At 42.1% G+C, this 22,671-nt stretch overlaps 1 protein-coding gene across 2 annotated transcripts in view; it reads left to right on the top strand.

Annotated features, from left to right (window-relative positions):
• Positions 1–22,671, top strand: part of mfsd2a (MFSD2 lysolipid transporter A, lysophospholipid) — a 35,926-nt gene continuing 13,255 nt past the window's right edge. The window contains exons 1-7 of one of the 2 annotated variants that reach the window (XM_003227572.3): positions 1–183; positions 6,815–6,940; positions 8,282–8,406; positions 17,083–17,206; positions 17,910–17,988; positions 20,929–21,104; positions 21,794–21,884. In XM_003227572.3, coding sequence (XP_003227620.1) covers positions 94–183; positions 6,815–6,940; positions 8,282–8,406; positions 17,083–17,206; positions 17,910–17,988; positions 20,929–21,104; positions 21,794–21,884 — 811 coding nt within the window. In that variant the 5' untranslated portion in view covers positions 1–93. Of the gene's footprint in view, positions 184–1,464; positions 1,566–6,814; positions 6,941–8,281; positions 8,407–17,082; positions 17,207–17,909; positions 17,989–20,928; positions 21,105–21,793; positions 21,885–22,671 lie in introns of those variants that run through there. The other variant, XM_008120804.3, reaches the window with a different exon arrangement.

The raw sequence follows: 22,671 nt of genomic DNA, 5'->3' as shown, positions 1-22,671 counted from the left end.
TAAAAAGGAGAGAGAGAAACACAGCACCCAAAAGAAAGATCCGGTGGTGGATTTGAGTTTTCCAAAGTTACTTTTTCTGTTTGTTTCCTGCCAATGGCCAAAGGCGAAGGAGCAGAAAGCGTCTCATCGGCTGGGCTTTTGCAACCGAGCATCCTAAAGCAAGAGGATTTAATCCTTCCAAAGGTAAAAGAATCTATTATTCTAAGTATGAGTGTGTATTATATATATGCCTTTGTTTTATATGTGTGTGTGTATATAGACAGATAGATAGATAGATAATACAATAAAATATGAATATATATGCCTTTCTTTTATATATGTGTGTATATATATATATAGATAATACAATAAAATATGAATATATATATATGCCTTTCTTTTATGTGAGTGTGTGTATATATAGATAGAAAGATAATACAATAAAATATGAATATGCCTTTCTTTTGTGTGTATATATATCTATCTATATAACTATATTCATAATACAATAACATATGTATATATGGCTTGCTTTTGTGTGTGTATATATGAATATAGATATATGTATGAATATATATATATATATATATATAGTGTGTGAATATATATATATAATACAATAAAATATGAATATATATATATATGTATGAATATATATATATATAGTGTGTGAATATATATATATAATACAATAAAATATGAATATATATATATGTATGAATATATATATATTGTATAAATATATAATACAATAAATATGAATATTTTATGAATATATATATATATGCCTTTCTTGTGTGTCTATATAAACATGCATATATATAATAAAATAAAATATGAATATATATATGTGTGTGTGTGTGTGTGTGTGCCTTTCTATTGTGTGTATACATATATATAATACAATAAAATTTGAATATATATATATATAAATATTAATATATATGTACTTCTCTGTTGTGTGTGTATACATATTATATATATATATATATATAATACAATAATATATGTGTGTGTGGCTTTCTGTTGTGTGTGTGTGTGTGTGTGTGTGTGTATATATATATACAATATATATATGCCTTGTATGTATACATTAAATAATGCAATAAAATATGATATATATATATATATTTATTTATATATGTCCTTTTCTGTTGTGTATGCGTGTATATATATGTATGTGTGTGTGTATATATATATATTACAATAAAATATGTATGTATATATGTATGTGTGTGTATGTGTCTTTTGGGTGTATAATATATATATCTATAGATATATATTCATAATACAATAAAATAGGAATATATATCTCTTTATATATATGCTTTCTCCCGTCATATGTCTCCTTTTCCTATGAAAGAAATAAGATTTCTAAATTCAACACACGAGTTGGAGGGATCAGGCCCTTCCACACGTGCTCTCCATCTAGGGATTATTAAGGAATGCGAGCCTCCATTGCACTCCCCCTTTTTTCTTTCTTTTTGGAACAAGGGAAGACCTAGATCCTGATCCGGATCGTGGCGTGTGGACGTGGCTCCGGATCCGGATTAAGGAAGGGAGGTCTCAGGCCTATGCCATATAAGGTTCCTACTGTCTCCCTATATATAAACTAGCAAGAAAAAACTCGGCGGGATAAGCTGTGCTCCCTGGCACGCGTTTATCCAGCTCCGACACGCTTGTTGAAGGTTAATCACGTGTGAATGGGGAAAGAAAAGGGAAAGGAAGCTGTCGGAGGGCGTTGGGAGTCCCAAAAGGAGTGGGAATTATCTCCATTGCTGTTCCAGTTCAAAGTATGGTCAAAGAGTGAGGAAATTCCGCGTTGCACGAGTTGCGTGTTTACACGCAAGTTGCGTGTCACACCATAATTGCCCCTTTTTCCTCCCAAGAAACGTGTGCGCCCTTGGAGTCAACTCTCCTCGGAGCCACACTGCAAAGTTATAGCAGTTTTACCCCGCTGTGATTAGTATGCTGCAGAGCCCTGGGATTTGTAGTTTGTACCAAGGCTTTCCCTCGAAACTACACATCCCAGGCTTCTCTATCACGGAGCCATGGCCCTTAAATCGGTTCCCAACTGCTCTAACTCTGCCCTGTGTGGCTCAAGTTCATTCATTCCAAGGGAAGGGCGAACTTGGTATTTAAAGGAGCCGCGTCTCCTTTTTTATTTGCAGTTCCTTAGAAGAGGCATGAATGCAGCTCATGCTCAGGAATCCTAGGAGTTGTAGTTTGGCAAAGTCTCGAGCCTTTTCTGCCAAAGACCTCACCAAACTACAGCTCCCAGGATGCCATAACATTGGAAGTTAGCAAGTGATACTAAGCTGCATTATGTTTACAAAGTAGAGCCATTTGCATCTCAAAAAAATACAAAGTCCCAGTTGGAAAAATATAAAAATGGCTAGAGTAACAGATTTCTTAAAAATAGAGTGTCTTTTCCTTTAAGACCTAATCCCAAATTGCTAATGATGCAAGTTTGGACCCACTTTAACCACCATGGCTCCATAGAAACCTGGGAATTATAGTTTTGCAAGGCCCATTGCCTTCTCTACCAAACACATGTCTTAAAAATAGAGTGCCTTTTCCTTTAAGACAATCCCAAATTGCTAATGATGCAAGTTTGGACCCTCTTTAACCACCACCATGGCTCCATAGAGTCCTGAGATTTATAGTTTTGCAAGGCCCATTGCCTTCTCTGCCGAAAGACTCTCCAAACTACAAATCCCATCTCTCAAATGTGTTGTACCTCTGTATGATACACCCTTTAACCCCCAGCAATCTTGCAAGAATGAATTAATTTGAGTCTCGGGAATGAACATACTGTGCAAAGGGAGTAGTAACGAATGTTTTTGCTGACCTTGGTTAAGGACACAATAAAAGAAACATAATCAAGTTTTATCATGCAAGCCAGTGAAAGGAGAGCATTCTTTATCTGGGAACCATAAATGTTCTGAAATTATCATTTCAGAGAGTGAGACCTTTGTTTTCTGGCGGTTCAATGGACACAATCTTTGCTCCAGGCACAAAAATATTAAAAATATTGTGTATTGAATGACCTTTAAACTTTACATATGAAACCGAAATCAGTTTTGTGCTTGGGTCTCTATCCAAGATATGATATATACAGTAGAGTCTCACTTATCCAAGACTCGATTATCCAAGGTATTTTTGTAGTCAATGTTTTCAATATATCGTGTTATTTTGGTGCTAAATTCGTAAATACAGTAATTTCAACATAACATTACTGCATATTGTACTACTTTTTCTGTCATATGTGTTATATAACATGATGTCTTGGTGCTTAATTTGTAAAATCATAAACTAATTTGATGTTTAATAGGCTTTTCCTTAATCCCTCCTTATTATTCACATCTGTGGCCGGCATCCTCAGAGGTTGTGAAGTCTGTTGGAAACTAGGAAAGTGAGGGTTTTTTTATATAGAATCATAGAGTTGGAAGAGACCTCGTGAGAGCTCCCAACAAAGAATTCCCCCAGGCAGGAAGCAGCCAGGCTTTGAAGCTGCAAGGCCATTCAATGCTAATCCAGACCAACCCCATGCCAAGAAGCAGGAAAATCACATTCAAAGCATCCCTGACAGATAGCCGTCCAGCCTCTGCTTAAAAGCCTCCAAAGAAGGAGCCTCTACCATACTCCGGGGCAGAGAGTTCCACTGTTGAACGGCTCTCACAATGAGGAAGTTCTTCCTAATGTTCAGGTGGAAACTCTGGTTCTTGGCCGAGAGATGTGGTTCGCAGCCATATTTGTGGTGGCCCTTGCAAACTGGCTGGGGTTGTGTCCAGCTGTGGGCATTTTGTGGAGTGAAACCACATTATGTTCCTGGCTTGGAGATGCTGCTTGGCATTTCTTGTTGCGGTGTAGCTTTTTGAGTGTTGACAAGTTCAAATATTGGGGAAAGAAAGTTGGAAGTATGTGGTTTGATTGGGATCTTTTCCATTTAGCACCGCAGCCTCCTAATTCTCTTGGGGCGCAGCAACAGCTTGATACCACTTTAACCGCCATTATTATTATTATTATTATTATTATTATTATTATTATTATTACAACAACAACAATTTTATTTTTGTATCCCGGCCCATCTCCCCGAAGGGACTCTGAGTGGCTCACATGGGGACCAAGCCCAGTACAACATAAAAAATATCAAATCCATTTAAAACAAGAACATATAAAACAAGCATTTAACAATAAAACATAGTGGACAGTCAACCAGTAAACGAGGCACTGTTAGAGTATTCAACGGAGTCAGGCGATATAATATATATGTATATTTGTATATGTATATGCCATGCCTCGATGCTATTGAATAATGGGAGTTGTAGTCTTGGTAAGACACCAAGACTCTTTGGCAGAGGAGGCTAAAGACCTGGTAAAACTATCAACTCCTATGAGTCCCATAACATTGAACCATGTCAGTTCAAGTGAGGTCAAGCTGCATTAATACAGTGTAGCTCAGGTATGGGCAAACTTTGGTCTTCCAGGTGTTTTGGACTTCAACTCCCACAATTGTGGGAGTTGAAGTCCAAAACACCTGGAAGGCCAAAGTTTGCCCATGCCTGGTGTATGCAATGCCCTGAGTTGTTGCAAGTGTGAACTAAATCATCCAAATATCTTCATGATCTCCAATAATGTCTTTTGTTCTCAAGCTAGTTGCTATGAGCCACACAATGGAAAGGAGGAACTGGATTCAAATTCATTCTTCCTCCTCCCTGTTTGAAACCTTTTTGCCTAAACTTTTCGGGAAACAGTTATGAAAATATTACATCCATATAGTGGGAAGGTCTTTTTATTGTTTGTATGCTCTGTCCGATTGTATGGAGCCGGGGTGGAGAAAGGAAGTTTAATAAAATATCCCATAGTAGTCATACAGAGGAAGCAAATATTTGCACTTTGCACTACACTTTGCATACTGGGGCAACAGAAAGTAGTGGTTTGAGCATTGGATCAGAACTCCAGAGACCAGGGTTTGACTCATTGCTTGGCCGTTTTCACCCTGGAGAGAGTCACAACCTCTCAAGGTGCATCTCCACTGTCGAATTAATACAGTTTCAGACCATTTTCATTCCCATATAGGACTTTGGACAGAGTCACAATCTCTCAGGATGTATCTCCACTGTCAAATTAATACAGTTTCAGACCATTTTCATTCCCATAGATGACCTTGGACGGAGTCACAACCTCTCAGGGTGCATCTCCACTGTCGAATTAATGCAGTTTCACGCCACTTTCATTCCCACCTTGGACTGCATTAATATGTTTGGAAAGTTTGTGCTTTCAGATTTAATTCCAAACTGTCTAATTACAAATAGACGAGAATGTTGTAATCTCTTTCTTATTTTAAGTGCAGCCTGTCTTAAATCATTGATTTTTATCTGTAGTTCAATCCTGTGCAAGTAAGAACTAGAGTTGCTAAACTGTCCGGTCCTGAATTAGATTTCAAACCAAACCAGAAAAGCAACACATGGGATCATTCCTCCTAAATAGTCCTGTGATGAATGCAGTGATGAAGCATTTCTTTGCTGCAAGACTTGATCCTTTAAGACCCGGCTTTTGCAAATCCACTTATCTGGCTGGAATTGGGTTATCTTGATATCGTCAAACAAGTGTGAATGTGACATCTGATCCCTCGTGATGCGCAAATGACCGTCTTCTAATAAGGAGAGAGCCATTGTCTCTCTGAAGGCGTCACTTTCCAAGGCTTGTTTGCTTCTTGCCAAGAACGTTTGAAAACCACAAGCATGTGGACAATTTCAACTGACAGGAGGAAACTATGAAAATGAACAAAATCTATCTACTAGTATTTTAAAAAAAATCTAAAATCAGGACAGTAAATAATTAACAACACTCAGAAAACAGGGGAATTCCAGACAGTTAACACCTCCAAACAAAGTATTCCCCCAGGCAGGAAGCAGCCAGGCTTTGAAGCTGCAAGACTATTCAATGCTAATCATGCTGGCCAATTGCAGCATTCACACTTGCCTCAAGCTGACAAGAGTTCTTTCTCCCACCCTGGACATGCATAGTATGGAGGCTGTTTTAAAGGATTCCCCAGGCAGGAAGCAGCCAGGCTTTGAAGCTGCAAGACTATTCAATGCTAATCATGCTGGCCAATTGCAACATTTGCACTTGCCTCAAACAGACTTCTTTCTCCCACCCTGGACATCATTCCACAGATATATAAACCCCACTTGCCTAGTTTCCAACAGACCTCACAACCTCTGAGGATGCCTACCATAGATGTGAAACATCATGAGAGAATGCTTCTGGAAGATGGCCATACAGCCCAGAAAACTCAGCAATCCAGTGATTCCGGCCATGAAAGTCTTCGACAACACATCTGCATTAACTTTGCATGAGTTACTATATGTGCAAGGTTGCAAATTTGGAAATAAACACTATAACTTAAACAGGTTGAGACCCTGTCTGGTCTGAATATGACCAAGGGAGCTCATGCTAAACAAGAGGTGCATCTACACTGTTGCATTAATGCAGTTTGACACCGCTTTAAGTGCCATGGCTCATGGCTATGGGATCATGGGAATTGTCGTTTTTCAAGGTCTTTTGCTTTCTATTCCAAAGAGTGCTGGTATCTCACCAAACTACATTCCAATGAGCCAATAGCAATGAGTATTGCAGTTAAAGTGGTGTCAAACTGCATTCATTCTACAATGTAGATGTAGTTTGGCATAGCCATAGGCTAGTCCTACATCATCTAGAAATCCATAGGTTAGATACAGTAGGTTTAGTGCAATGTTTCCATCCTTTCTCGATAGCTTGGGGTCAATAATTGTGAATTAATCCATCTCCGGTTTGCTCCTTTTTGCAGCGGGAAAGCAAAGGAAAACTCTCGATATGCAGCAAGGTCTGTTACGCCATCGGCGGGGCTCCGTACCAGATCACCGGCTGCGCTTTGGGCTTCTTCCTGCAGATCTATTTGCTGGATGTCGCACAGGTAAAACCTAGAGGCTTCCTTTTTTATTAAAAGCAAACAGTGTTAGAAGCCGTTTATGACCGGATTGAATAAGAGTCATCCATCGGCATTTGTGGGTTAAGCTCACATGGATTTTATTATTTGGCCCTTGCTGTGTTTGCCGTCACCTCTGCTGCTGTCCTATAAGAAATGTGAAAAGTGACCTTAGAATTGTGTTGGATGACCTAGAAATAAAAGTCTTCTCTCCATACAAAGTAGTGGGACTATATTCACATTTTTCCCTGCATTACAGTTGAGTGCAGGCTGCAATTTACACCAGGAATATGGTTCATATATAGTGCCCAAATGGATTTTACGGTAACTTCTATTGGAAAATAATCAAATAATATAAACTATAAGACTATGGAACATGAAGTCTGGTTGTCATTGGACTCACAAACTCTTAATATAGAGTTCTACTTTCTATGAATGTATGTGTGTTGGTAATGAAATTTCTGCCTAGGACAAAACAACAAAACTACACATCTCAGAAACACTAAACTTGGCAGCACAACTCCTCATCCAAGACTCTACGTTCATACAACAAAAAGCTCCAGCTACTCCAGAAAACGGCCAGGCTTTGAGACTGCAAGGCTATTCATTGCTATTCCACCTGGCCAACAAAGGATTCCCATAAGCCACAGCAACGCATGGCCCGGCACAGCTAGTAGATTATATTTTGGTTTAGAGATGTTTTGTTTTTTTAAAAAAAAACATTTAGTATATTTTGACTTTCTATCATCCTTGGCTGTATATTGAATGTTCTATTGGAAGTCATTCATTTCAATGGTGTTTTGCTATTATCATTGCTGCCAAGTTTCCACAATAAATTCTGGAACATATACAACAAGGGGTGATACAGTTGCAAGATTCTCAGAAGACATTGTAGCCAAATCCGTACACTATGTAGCATGATTTTTGTTCCTGGGTTATAAATGTCATTTCCTAATTGGTGAAAGTATATTAAACTGCAAAAACTTTGGTTTTTGCGGGACATCCTGCAGCACATTTTGCTATAGTTTTCCAATGAACATCTCCTAGAGTCTCAACCAATCCAATATAGTTTGTGGCAGCCACAAAAACAAAGTTTCTGGAGTATAACAACTACTTTCAAAGTAAGGATTGCACTATTAAACAGGAAATAACATTTTCAAGCCAGGAACAGAATTTTTTCAAATTTTGTTACATAGTGTAATCAAATCCGCACATGTCAAAACTCTAAATGCGTAGAGATGTCTGTATTGACAGTCTCTCCTTTGTGTAGCATTTCCTTGTGTGTGCATGGGCTCCATCTCAGGTTAATTGTCTCCTTTGTCTTCCCAGCTGGACCCCTTCTATGCCTCCATCATCCTTTTTGTGGGCCGCGCATGGGACGCCGTGACCGACCCCTTGGTCGGATTCTTTATCAGTAAAACATCATGGAGTCGCTTTGGACGCCTGATGCCCTGGTAAGTCCGTCTTTGTTGAAATCCATCGCGCAAAATAATATTTTGTGACTGGACAGGTGGGAGTGGAGCAAAGGTGTCTCCAACCACTTTTGCACTCTGTTCCGCCAAATATAGCAATTTTATTTTCCTCGAAATGCTCTCCGTGGATTCTGTGTCGACTAAATTTTTACCTTTACTTGTTCTGTCCTTTCAGCAACTTTATATTGTTTCACATGCTTGAGTGTTTTGCTATCTTTCTCTCCTGGGTTGCATTGCTTGGTCCGATCAGGTTGGCACAAAATACAAAATACTTACTTACTTACTTAGGCAAATCCTCATAGCTCGAGGATGATGGTCCTCCAAGTGTAGTGACTTGGCCGTGGATGTGTAGGTGGCTGAAGAGACCTATTCTTGACACTCATGTTCTTCCCCAGTGAGGACATTGGCTTCCAGACGAAAGGCGGTCCCGGTCAGGGTTGGCTTGATGCGCCTTCCTCTTGGCACGTTTCTCTCTTTCGCCATCCATTCGTGCCTCTTCGAATTCCACAGCACTGCTGATCACAGCTGACCTCTAGTTAGACCACTCAAGGGCCAAGGTATTCCAGTTCCCAGTGTCTATGCCACAGTTTTTGAGCCCATCTTTAAATCTCTCTTCCTGTCCACCAACATTATGTTTCCCATTCTTGAGTTGGGAGTAGAGTACAGTAGAGTCTCACTTATCGAAGCCTCTCTTATCCAAGCCTCTGGATAATCCAAGCCATTTTTGTAGTCAATGTTTTAATATATCGTGATATTTTGGTGCCAAATTCGTAAATACAGTAATTACAACATAACATTACTGCGTATTGAACTACTTTTTCTGTCAAATTTGTTGTATAACATGAAGTTTTGGTGCTTAATTTGTAAAATCATAACCTAATTTGATGTTTAATAGGCTTTTCCTTAATCCCTCCTTATTATCCAAGATATTTGCTTATCCAAGCTTCTGCCGGCCCGTTTAGCTTGGATAAGTGAGACTCTACTGTAATTGCTTTGGGAGACAGTGATTAGGCATTCAGATATCGCGACCAGTCCACTATGTCATGGCTTACAAAGGCACTGTGCTATATGTGTGTTAACTGCAAAACGAAGTGCATGAAGCCGATTGGCTGAGCCTGCAAAGACATGGGAATTAATTTGATACTGTTTCTGTTCTGCTGCTGTAAAACCAGTTTGGACAAGTTTTTTTTCTGCTCTCTCTGAGTACTGCTGGAGAAGAGAGTGGTGTACTCAGAGAAGCCTTGCTATATTTGAGGCCTGTTTGCTGCTGAGAAAAAACTGAAGAACCAGGGCTATATTCTTCTTTGAAGCAGATTTGTGGACTGAGAAAGGACTGTTTATGACTGTAAGCAATCAGAGGGACCATTGTAAATACCACTGTTCTTTTGATCTCTTGGAATTAGTAAAGTTCCTGTATTATTTTGTTGTTCCGCAAACCTGAGTGGTATGTCATTGTTCTGCGGGTGACTCTGGGTTGCGGGCACACATAAGAGCTTCAATTTATTTTCAACAATCCGCAACACTGCGGAGTTGATGGCGTAGTAGGAGCATCGCTACCGGCTGCTAGGAATTGTGGGAGTTGAAGTCCAAAACACCTGGAGGGGGACCAAGTTTGCCCATGCCTGAGCTAGCTGATCTTTGTTGCATTGACTACCATCCTGTTTGAGCCACTAACTTGACCTATTTGCAAAACAGTCTCTTGCAAGATAGAGAGATTCTCCCTTTAAGCTGAGTGAGTCAAAGGCTCTGAATACTCAATCTGATTTAGTCTTTGCAAATATAAAAAAGGGAAGAGATTACGATCACTGCCGCCTGCCCCACCCTACCCATTTTTATAGGGAATGAGTGTCTGGACCGTATCGTGGATGTGGAGCAGCTCCACCTCTGAAGAAGCCTTAGGAAATCTTTTGCAAGCGGGCTTATTGCAAAACCAAAGGCCTTCCTTAGCCAGGCAGAGGCAGCTTTGCAGCAACTTAAAGACTAAATGAGAGAAGATTAGCTTTTGTAGACTCAGGGTGCGTCTAATCTACACAGTTTATCATCCTATGGAATCTCAATTTCATCGTGTTGAGCCTTGGCAGTTCAAATGGTGTCAAATTGCATTTCTTTAATTTATTTATATTCCGCCCTTCTGACCCTGAAGGGGACTCAGGGCGGATCACATTATATACATATAGGGCAAACATTCAGTGCCCAAGTACACATAGAACCAAGACAGAGACAGACACAGAGGCAATTTAGATACAGTTTAGATACACTCTTAGGTCCCATCCACACTGCTATATGGAGCCCCCGGCGGCGCAGCAGGTTAAACCGCTGAGCTGATGAACTTGCTGACCGAAAAGTTGGCGGTTCGAATCCGGGGGGCGGAGTGAGCTCCCGCTGTTAGCCCCAGCTTCTGCCAACCTAGCAGTTCAGTACAGCTTCAGTGGGAATGTAATTGCACCCCATGAAGTCATGCTGTCCACATGACCTAAGAGGTGTCTATGGACAACGCCAGCTCTTTGGCTTAGAAATGGAGATGAGCACCAACCTCCAGAGTTGGACACGACTGGACTTAATGTCAGGGAAAGCCTTTACCTTTACAGTTTCAGAATCCAGATTAATTACACTGAACTGCATTATATGGCAATGTGGACTTGTATAATCCAGTTAATTTGGATTCTGAAACGGCATTATATTGCAGTGAAGTTCTAGCCAAAGTCTGATTCTTGAGATGGGAAAGCTTATACCAACTCTATTCTCTCATTTACTATCTAAAATTATATAAGATCCGTTTGCATGCTGATATTCCCAACTAACATGATTATTGGGTTGCTGTGAGTTTTCCCAGCTGTATGGCCATGTTCCAGAAGCATTCTCTCCTGATGTTTCATCCACATCTACGGCAGGCATCCTCAGAGGTTGTGAGGTATATAGGAAACTAGGCAGGAGGGGTTTATATGTCTGTGGGATACTGTCCAGGGTGGGAGAAAGAACTCTTGTCTGCTTGAGGCAAGTTTTTGTGTGTGTGTGTGTGTCAGGAGCAACTTGAGAAACTGCAAGTCGCTTCTGGAGTGAGAGCATTGGCTGTCTGCAAGGACGTTACCCAGGGGATGCCCGGATGTTTTGATGTTTTTACCATCCTTGTAGAAGGCTTCTCTCATGTCCCCGCATGGAGCTGCAGTTGTAGTAGTTTTCTTTTATTCTAATTTATAATTTTTTGAGATGCCTTGCTTTCCATAATTTTTCCCAATTTCTTTCTCCTACTTTTATTCCCAGTTCTTCCTCCCATATTCCCCTTGTTAATATCCCTTTCCTCCCCCCTTTAATCTCTATTAATATTTTATATATCATACTAGTTATCCCTTTCGGATATTCATTTCCCTCTTTAATCTGTTCTTTTAATACTATATTTTCAAATTTTGTTGGTTCTCTTTCCTCCCAGCTCTTTCTTTGCCAGTTTTGGAACAATTGATCTAGTTGGACCCAATGAAGCCATGATATATTTAAGTCACCTAGGATTCCCTTTATGTTGTTTTTCTTCTTTATTTGTTCCCTCCAACTTCCAATTTGGTCTAATTTCTTCCTTTTCAATTCCTTATCCATCACATTTTTTAAGTTTTTAGGGAATTTCTTCTCCATTATCACTGGCATCCGCAACTTGGAGGAAAGGGACTTTTAGGACTAGCATGAGGTTGCCATAAGTTGAGAGGCAGTTTGAAGGGATATATGCACAGTTTCCTTTCCTCTTTGGGCTGAAATATCCAGGAACCAACTTCCTTTCTGCTGCAGAGCATCTCTGGTGGAAGGAAGTTCTTGCTGCACCGGCCAAGGAAACGGTTAAATCCGGCTGCAGCGCTGTGGGCGGAGGAGAGGCAGTGGCAGAGAACACACCACCGGGCTCCACCAATGGGGCTCGAGCAGGGTGTGCGCATGGGGCGTCTGGCCTGCTCCTTAGATCTCGCAGATCTCCAGTCGGTCGGAGGTTACTAGGAGTCACACGGCTGGGAAGCAATGGGTCACTCCCAGGGAGGTGGGACCCCAGAGGCAACACCTTTGGGAGCGATGGCAAAATGAAGGCATTGTGTCGCCATCCCCACAAAATAAAAATCCTTCCCCACATATGAAATTGTCCTTGCATGACAAAGTGTGAGGCATTAGAAATTGGGTTGTTGTATGTATTCAGGGCTGTATGGCCATGTTCCAGAAGTATTCCGGATTAAAAAACTCAAAAATCAGAACAGTAAATAAGAAGCAACACTCTGAAAACAGAAGAGTTCCAAGGGCAGCTAATGACTCTGAACAAAGCAACATACGGCAGATACCAACTCTCCTAGGCTTCAGGAAAGCCTTAAAGACATGGTTGTGTTTTTAGGCATTGAATTTTTGCCTATTTATTGTAAGCCGCTTTGAGTCCCCTCGGGGAGAAAGGCGGGGTAAAAGTGATGTAAATAAATAAATAATAAATAATAAATAAAGGATGCCCCCAGGCAGGAAAAGCCAGGAAATGAACCTTTCCAATTCTAATTAAGGCATTAACTGCAACATTCACTCTGGCTTCTAACTGACAAAGAGTTCTCACACCCTGGACTTTCCACAGATATATATTAACCTTCCTTGTTTAGTTTCTCCATACCTCACAACCTCTGAGGATGCCTGCCATAGATGTGGGCGAAACGTCAGGAGAGAATGCTTCTGGAACATAGCCATACAGCCCGGAAAACTCTCAGCAATCCAGTGGTTCCAGCCGTTAAAGCCTTTGGCAACACAATAAAGCCATTGCCATCTTTTTTGATTCTGTGCTGCGACTGAATTTTCCTTCAGTCCCCAGATTCCTAGCCTAGCAGAGAATGAGCCAGCATCTTTGCATGTCCTTTTCTTTGCGTGCCTGCATTTTCTTTCTAAATGCTCAACTGAGTTTCTTAGTTATTGCAATGCTAGAAATTTGAGGACTGATGGAAAACCTCCAACAGTTGCCACGCTGAGGTTTAGAAAGAGCCGCTGTACATTTACGCAGTGGATGAAAATTCAGGAGATAGTCACTTTAACAAAGCCAGGTAAGATGCAACACCTGTTGTCATTGTCATGGATACTACATGTGTGTTAACTGGAAAATCAAATACATGAAGCCAATTGGCTGAGTTTTGTAAGGACCTGGGAATCGGTTTCAACTGTTGCTGTCCTGCTGCTGGAGAACCGGTTTGAACAGGTTTCTCTGTGTGTGTGTGTGTATGTATGAGTCTACTGCGTACTGGCTGGAAAGAAGATGGCTCTATACTCAGAGAGGCCTGACTATTTCTGAGGCCTTGTTTGCTGCTGATCTTCACTGAAACAGAAAAAAGGACTGCTTATGACTATTGAATCGGTTTGCAACTGTTGCTGTCCTGCTGCTGGAGAACCAATTTCTCTTTGACTTTGTGTATGTGTGTATGAGTCTACTGGGTACTGGCTGGAAAGAAGATGGCTCTATACTCAGAGAGGCCTGACTATTTCCGAGGCCTTGTTTGCTGCTGATCTTCACTGAAGCAGAAAAAAGGACTGCTTATGAGTATTGATTTGTGTAAGCAGTCAGAGGGACTATTGTAAATAGCATTGTTTTGTTTATCTCTTGGACTTAGTAAAAGTTCCTGTGTTGTTTGTTCTGCAAAGCTGAGTGGTGCATCATTCTGCAGGCTGACTCTAGGTTACATGGGCACACGTAAGAGCTTCTACCTGTCGTCATTCTCAATCCCCAAGAGTCCTGCCTTCTTTGGCACAAGCATGAATGGCAGAGGAGCCCTCCGTCCCGTTTTCAAGTCGGCAACCCTATGTGCTATTAGTTGGATCACTTATTAAGTAGGCCCTCCAAAAGTGGAAAATCTCCAATGCTGGCCTCATTGGTTTTCTAAGCAAAAGTCATGTTTGAGAGGGAAACAAGGTGTGAGTCAACTAGAGGGCAGAGGGGCAAAAAAAAGAAATGTTATGGAAACATTGAGTAAGGCAGCGCATTTAGTACACTAGAGACAGCCGTAAGAGGGTGGCTGCTGCAGGTTGGAGGCGTTGCATGCTTTCCTCGCCTTTTCCAGACACGTCATCCTTTCTCCCAGCGTCATGGGAAATGACAGACTGGGAGAAAAATGCCCACGTGGCCTCCTCCGTAAAAGGGTTGATCTCCTTCCCTTCCTCCTCCTCCTGCAAAGAGAGAGACTTTCCAACTCTCTCGGCCACGTGGCTCTGGGTCCGAAGTCGGCAATGAACTTGTCGCTTCTTGGTCTCCGGCCCAGCCAGGCTTTCTCTCACCCGCTTCTTCTGCCGGTTTTGCTTTCTTATTTGAGCAGACACCCGCTTCTGCTGCTTCAGAACTGTGGTTATTTCGTGTCACATTAATGAGAGGTTTCTAGAGAAGAAGGTGGTGGAACAGTCACATCGGGTAGTGCGGTTTCGTGGGTGGCCTGTTCTTCCCACGGGATCTTGCTTGCTTGTAAAAATTCCTGCTTGAAGGGCTGAGAACATCATGTGCTCACCTTCGGTAGAGATGTTCTGTGCCGTTCTTTCACCAAAAGAATGGAGAACTGTGCAAGAACGCAGCGGCCTTCCCCATACATTACACAAAATCCTCCCTGGGAATTGTGTTGTCGAGAGCCCTAGTCTGCATTTGTATGCTGACGAATTAGTGTCGTTTGACACACTTTAATTGCCACAGAGTCCTGGGAGTTGTAGTTTGTTGAAGTGCTACGGTTCTTTGGCAGAGAAGGCTAAAGACCTTTGAGTTTCCTTCAGCAGAGATTAAGCAGGGTATAAATAAAGATGACGATGATGATAATAATAATACAGTAGAGTCTCACTTATCCAACATAAACGGGCCAGCAGAACGTTGGATAAGCGAATATGTATGATAATAAGGAGGGATTAAGGAAAAGCCTATTAAACATCAAATTAGGTTATGATTTTACAAATTAAGCACCAAAACATCATGTTATGCAACAAATTTGACAGAAAAAGTAGTTCAATACGCAATAATGCTATGTAGTAATTACTGTATTTACAAATTTAGCACCAAAATATCACGATGTATTAAAAACATTGACTACAAAAATGCGTTGGATAATCCAGAACGTTGGATAAGCGAGACTCTACTGTAATAGATACATAGTCACTTTGAGTCTCCTGCAGGAGAGATAAAACTGGGTATAAATAAATATAATAATAATTGTTATCTTATACACAATAATATTAGTCATTGTGGTGTATATGAAGGCTGTCTATGAAACAAATGAACTTAATAGATTTTGTCTAAACGTTAGGAAGAACTTTCTGGGAGTCTGGTGGACTCTCCTTTTCTGGAGGTTTTTAACCCAAAGCTGCGTGGCTGTCTGTCAGGAGAGCTTTGATTGTGTTTTCCTGATTGTCAAAATGGGGTTGGACTAGATGGCCCTTGAGGTCTCTTCCAGCTCTAGGATTCTGTGATTCTGATGTAAAACTACAACTCCCAGGGTCCTATTGAACCATGACAATTCAAGTGGAGTCAAACAGCAGTGGAAACACACCCTGTGTTGCTTTTTTGTGGCTGGAAAGAAGCGAAGTCCATTTCGGATAAGCTTCTTCGGGTGGTTTCCTACACCTGCTTCTTAGTCATTGGAGGCGGCTAAGCATGTGGCAACGTATGTGAGATACGTGTCCAAAAGAAAGCCAGTTAAGTCATTTTGGTTCCTCTCTCTTTTTGGGAAAGAGGCAGTGACTTCAGTTCCTTGTTTCGCTTTTCCGTGTCTTACACGCCCGGCATGCAAACCTGCCCTGCCTTCCTCGCCCGGTTTTTATCTCTCCTGCCAAGACTCCCAAAGGGGTTAGTAAGCCCATGGGTTTGGGAGCAAAGCCCAGCTCCACCAGACTGTGCTCTGTTTTGTTTTGTTTTGCTCTCTGGAACATTGCCTCTTTCCCATACAAACACGGCACACACAGGCTCCGATGTGCCTGGAATTATAAGCTTGGCGGCATCTGAAGGTCATTTGATGCTTGGCCATTGAAATGTGAAGGTGTCCTGGAAAAAAATGACAATAATTTTCACATCTGCCCAAGAACATGCCATGGCATTGCACCTGTCTTTCTTGCAACCTTGGGAATACAGTCCTGGGACTGCAACTTCCAAATTCCCCCAACCACCTTGCTAGCATTCAGATCTGACAGTTTTCAATAACAGAAATGTACATCTTGACTCAAATGTTGAAGGACCTTCTTGAGAGTGATAGTGCCATGGAACCAAATGCTTTATAGAGTTTGTTGTCGAAGGCTTTCATTGCCAGAATCATTGAGTTACTGTAAGTTTTGCGGGCTGTCTGGCCATGTTCCAGAAGCATTCTCTACTGACGTTTCACCCACAGCTATGGCAGGACATCCTCAGGGGTTGCGAGGTCTGTTGGAAACTAGCCATACCACAGATATATAAAACCCACTTGCCTAGTTTCCAACAGACCTCGCAACCTCTGAAGATGTCTGCCATAGTTGTGGGTGAAACGTCACAACTGGAACATGGCTGGTAGGCTGTTAGGAATTGTGGGAGTTGGAAATCCAAAACACTTGGAGGGCCAAAGTTTGCCCATGCCTGTTGTACAGTGTAGATGTACCCTTTGTCTCTCCTTTTTCCTCCATGCCCCCAAAATTGTATTTTAGTCCCTTCATTTTGGTTTCCTTTCCCAACAGGATCATCTTTTCCACGCCCTTTGCCGTGATCTCCTACTTCTTGATCTGGTTCGTGCCGGACATCTCGAAGGGACAAGTGATGTGGTACCTTTTCTTCTACTGCATTTTCCAGACCCTCGTGACGGTGAGTCTGAGTATCTGTATTTTTGTTTTTGTTGTTGTCGTATGCCCTTTGTGCTTTTGGGGGCAACATTAAAAGGAGCATGGCTTTGCACTGATGCCATTGCGCAAATTGTACTGTTGCATCGCCAATGTATAACTTGCATCTGGTTGACTTGCCTAATGTACAATTATCATTTGCTCCTCTGGTTATTGGTGAATACGACACTAAAAGGGACCCACTTGTGTAACATCTTCAAAAATACAACCTTTTGCGGAACTGTTGTTCCAACAGAATGCTACTTGGGCAACCCTAATCTGGATTCAGACTTTGAACATTTTCTGGGAGACTACAGAGTATCAGTCTGTGTCATATTCTATTATCCACATCCAAGTTTGAGGGCTTAACTTATGTGAATTTGATACAGATAGTCTCTGCAGGAATCTCTAGGTTTTCTGACACAGCTCTACCGAAAGAGTCATGACGCAGATCTAGACACTGCTCTGGGCATTTGTAGGTCCTCCAGCACAACCAAAGAGGCGCACTGGAGGACGTAAACAATCCTAGTGAGAAGTGAAACAAAACCTGAGGGGTTTGTGTTGTTTACACTTTTGTGGAGTCCTGGGACCCTAACTCCAATGAAAGTGGTGTGCCTAAAGTTATTGCAAGTGAAATGTAAACAAGAATGTGTGGTTTTAACCATCCCTCTTTTTTCCCTTTCCCGCAGTGCTTCCACGTTCCGTATTCGGCCCTCACCATGTTCATCAGCCGGGAGCAAAGCGAGCGGGACTCGGCCACTGCTTACCGTAAGGACCTTTGCCTTCTCCTGTCCCCTCCGCCGTCACAGACTTGCCTTCAAAATGCTTTGGATCCCTTCCTTGTGTCCTCCTTTCCCCCCTTTCCCATCTGTTTGGGAACAAAAGCGATCACGTCTGGAAGGAGGGCATGAACGTGTTGCTGGGCCCCTTTCGAATGCTTGTATAGGCTTGGGACATTGAATGGCTGCTATAGAGCAGTGGTTCTCAACCTGTGGGTCCCCAGATGTTTTGGCCTTCAACTCCCAGATAGCCTAACAGCTGGTAAACTGGCTGTGATTTCTGGGAGTTGTAAGCCAAAACACCTGGGGACCCACAGGGTGAGAACCACTGCTGTAGATGGTGGTCTACTAGCATATAACTGTTGACATATCGCAACCCATGGGGTGTACGTTACTGAACATATCATGGAAACATGAAACTATGGACAAGAGCCCTTGGTGGCACAATGGCACACTCTTGTGCCGGCAGGACTGCCAACTGAAAAGTCGGCAGTTGGTATCCGGGGAGCAGGGTGAGCTCCCGCCTGTCAGCTCCAGCTTCCCATGCAGAGACATGAGAGAAGCCTCCCACAGGATGGTAAAACTTCTGGGCGTTCCCTGGGCAACGTCCTTGTAGACGGCCAATTCTCTCACACCAAAAGCGACTTGCAGTTTCCAAAGTCACTCCTGACACACACACAAAAGACAAACCTTATAAAACGAATGAACCCTGCACAGAAGGTACCCACATAGAGCCATGCTGCAGGACCTATACAATTCCAAAATGGCATCATCACTCTGGAGAACATAGGTTGCATCTACACCATAAAAAGGAATGCTGTTTGACTCCATTTTCAGTCCTGGAGTTGTAACTTTGGTGAGGCACCAGCAGTATTTGGCAGAGAAGGCTGAAGACCTTGTAAAACTTTGATTCTCATGATTCCACGGCATTGAGCCAAGGCAGCTACAGTGCTGTCAAACTGCATTAACTCTGATGCAAATGTACCCCTAATTTTCTGCAAATTAGTAAGATTTGCAAACTTTGCTTAATTCTTGGCTTTGCTCGTGGTTTTGCCCAAACTGGTGCTGGCATTTGTCAGAGAGCATGCATCAGTTGGCATTCATTCCTATGCAGAGATGTTTTATGCATTGGCATATCAAAAATGAAACCCTGTATTCTAGCTACTGATTCATTCTGTGGGCAAAAGTTTGCTGTTTTGCAAGCAGTCTTGCTCTTTTCCTCTGGAGGTTAATGGCTATAATTCATATTGTGAAAGGAAACTGCCTAAGAAATTGGAGAAAAGGGTACATTCTCTTGACTTGCCCTTGAGAATACTCGTCGGTCACTAAACGGGTTAAGCCAGAAAGGGAGTCAAGTGACAGATTAATATTTGCTGTTGTGTTGTGTTTGTTTTGTATACACCTTTGTTGGTCAACATTGCTTAAGCAGTATCCAGGAATATCTCCTGGAAATAAAGCCACCTTATACAAAGCTTTTTAAACCACCCTTTTCTTCCTCTGTCTTGCTGGAAGCTTTTTTAGCAGCATCGGCATTGGGAGGCATTTCATGCATTTGTATTGTTCTTTTGGAACACATATTCTGCTGAAACAGACAATATTGGGGCCTATTCTTCCCATGTTATTTGCTCCGGTACAGGTTGAGTATCCCTTATCCAAAATTCCTCCCAAAATTGTACATATGAGAGGCTAAGAAAGTGATATCTTTGCTTTCTGATGGTTCTTCATATACAGATTTTGCCCAAAATTGTTATCTTCAATCTGTGTGTATAAGGCATCTATGAAACATTTTATGTTTAGATTTGGGTTCCTTCTCTAAGATGTATATACAATAGACTCTCAGTTAACCAGAACTCGAGAAACCAGCATACCAGCTGTTAGGAATTGTGGGAGTTGGAGTCCAAAATATTGGGAAGGCCAAATGCTTGGGGTATATAGTACAGTAGAGTCTCACTTATCCAACATAAATGGGCTAGCAGAATGTTGGATAATAAGGAGGGATTAAGGAAAAGCCTATTAAACGTCAAATTATGTCATGATTTTACAAATTAAGCACCAAAAACATCATGTTTTACAACAAGTCGACAGAAAAAGCAGTCCAAAACATGGTAACTTTATGTAGTAATTACTGTATTTATGAATTTAACACCAAAACATCTCAATACAGTAGAGTCTCACTTATCCAAGCCTCGCTTATCCAAGGTTCTGGATTATCCAAGCCATTTTTGTAGTCAATGTTTTCAATATATCGTGATATTTTGGTGCTAAATTCATAAATACAGTAATTATAACATAACATTCCTGCATATTGAATTACCTTTTCTGTCAAATTTGTTGCATAACATGATGTTTTGGTGCTTAATTTGTAAAATCATAACCTAATTTGATGTTTAATAGGCTTCTCCTTAATCCCTCCTTATTATCCAAGATATTCGCTTATCCAAGCTTCTGCCGGCCCATTTAGCTTGGATAAGTGAGATTCTACTGTATATTGAAAACACTGACTAAAAAAAATTGGCTACTAACAAATTGACTACAAATAAAGATAGAATTGCATAAAATGAACTTACAGTAGCAACATTGTCGGAAATTAAATCCATAAAAAGTTCAATCTTTGCTGCCTAGAGAAACAGCTGTGGATCGGGGTGGGAGGCAAACTGCGTTGGATAATCCAGAATGTTGGATAAGCGAATGTTGGATAAGTGAGACTCTACTGTATTAGATCTATTTTAATAGTGACTTTCAAGGACCCAGAAACTACACATCTACCAATCCCCATGGGTGCTGGTCCAAGCGTTTTGGATAAAGGTTACTCAATCTATACTGTGTTTAGCTCCAAAGATGGAATGTCCAAGAATACATTTTTGTTGACTGGGAAATGCCTGTGCTTCGTGATCTGACCGTTGTGTGTTTGTGGCTTTCATTTGCGCAGGAATGACCGTGGAAGTGCTGGGCACCGTCCTGGGAACAGCCATCCAGGGGCAGATTGTGGGCAAAGTGAACACGCCGTGCATCCCAGACCCGCTCCTGCTGGACCTTGGCAACTCCTCTTCGGTGGCCATGGAGGAGGTCAACATCACCCACGACACCGGCTCCATCACAGACACGGTACGGAGAGGCCCCTGGTCCCATTGGGTTGGGATGATCTGGTCGGGGTGGAGATCATGAGGTTTTTTTCCCCCTCTGCTTCTCATTCTCCATCAAGTTGAATCTGGTCCAGAGAAAGGAAAAAAGAGTTGGGTCAGGTCTAAGCGCATGCTCTGATAGCCTCAGACCAGGAAGGGGATAAAAGTAAAGGTAAAAGTTTATCCTTGACATTAAGTCTAGTCTTGTCCGACTCTGGGGGTTGGTGCTCATCTCCATTTCCAAGCCGAAGAGCCAGCATTGTCCGTAGACACCTCCAAGGTCATGTGGCCGGCATGACTGCATGGAGCACCTTTCCGTTACCTATTGATCTACTCACATTGGCATGTTTTTGAACTGCTAGGTTAGCAGAAGCTGGGGCAAACAGCGGGAGCTCACTCCGCTCCCCGGATTTGAATCTATGACCTTTCGGTCAGCAAGTTCAGCAGCTCAGCGGTTTAACCTGCTGCGCCACCGGGGGCTCCAGGAAGGGGATGCAAATGTACCATAGTAATGCCTTTTAAGTGTGTTTTGTGTGCTCTTTTATTGAAGCAGCAAATGCTGCTCACAGTTCTTTTTGTTGCCCGTTATATGGTCTCCATTTGAATCCTCGCATCTCATTTGCATATTTAACCCATACCCCGCCCCCTCTTCTTCTTCCCATGTTGGTACAGAGAAACGCCTACATGATCGCTGCCGGGGTCATCGGCGGGATATACATCCTTTGCGCCATCATTTTGACGCTGGGAGTTCGAGAAAGGCGAGGTGAGAAACCACAATCTACTAGAATTAGGTTTGCATTTGGAAATGCAGAGGGATTTGGGAAGCAGAGCTTAGGAAACTTCCTTTGGAGATGGTTTCAGCCTGATGTGCTTTCATCATCTTCCTCCTTCTCATTGAAAAGTTCTGATTAGAGAGAACCATTCCCATTATTATTTTTTTGAGATGCTAGTATGCCGGCTAGTTTGCTGGTTGCTCATGACTGTCTCTTTGTCTCTTCCGTCAAAGAATCTCACTTCCAAAGCTTCCCACCAGCATCTCGTGATCTCCTTGAATGGGGCCTTCCAGCCTTGGGCCACTCCCATGTAATAAATGGCTTGAGAGTCCTGTGGGGTCAAGCCAACCTCACCTGATTCTTGTCAGAACCCCTCTCCTGACTTTCTGGTTCCAACCAATGGCTATGGTCCGGTGGGTTCTGGTTGTCTTCCCTCCTATCTGCTCTGAAGCAACTTCATTGTGTCTCCAGTTCCAGTGCAAACCCAAGGGCTGTGCTGGAGGCCACGCTCGGAGGACACTTGTCAATAGAGCCACTCCTTTGCTGCCAAATATTGCCACCCAAACACACCACGGCTGAGAAAGTCAATAGCTTGCTTGGAAGGAGACGTCCTGCCAAGACCTCAATTGGCAACCTCCAGCTTAGCCGAAAAGAGGAGATTTCATTGGCAAAGGGGAGGTTTCTCCCATTGCTTGTCCTTGTTTTTGTTTTGCCCAAGGGAAGGCCCTCTGGACAGAGTGGAATCCAGCTCTCTTGACCTAAATTAGTGGGGAATGT

Source organism: Anolis carolinensis, unplaced genomic scaffold (genome assembly GCF_035594765.1).
Source record: "Anolis carolinensis isolate JA03-04 unplaced genomic scaffold, rAnoCar3.1.pri scaffold_10, whole genome shotgun sequence".
NCBI lineage: Eukaryota > Metazoa > Chordata > Lepidosauria > Squamata > Dactyloidae > Anolis > Anolis carolinensis.
Note: the sequence above shows the minus strand (reverse complement) of the source record. Positions and strands in the feature narration are given on the sequence as shown.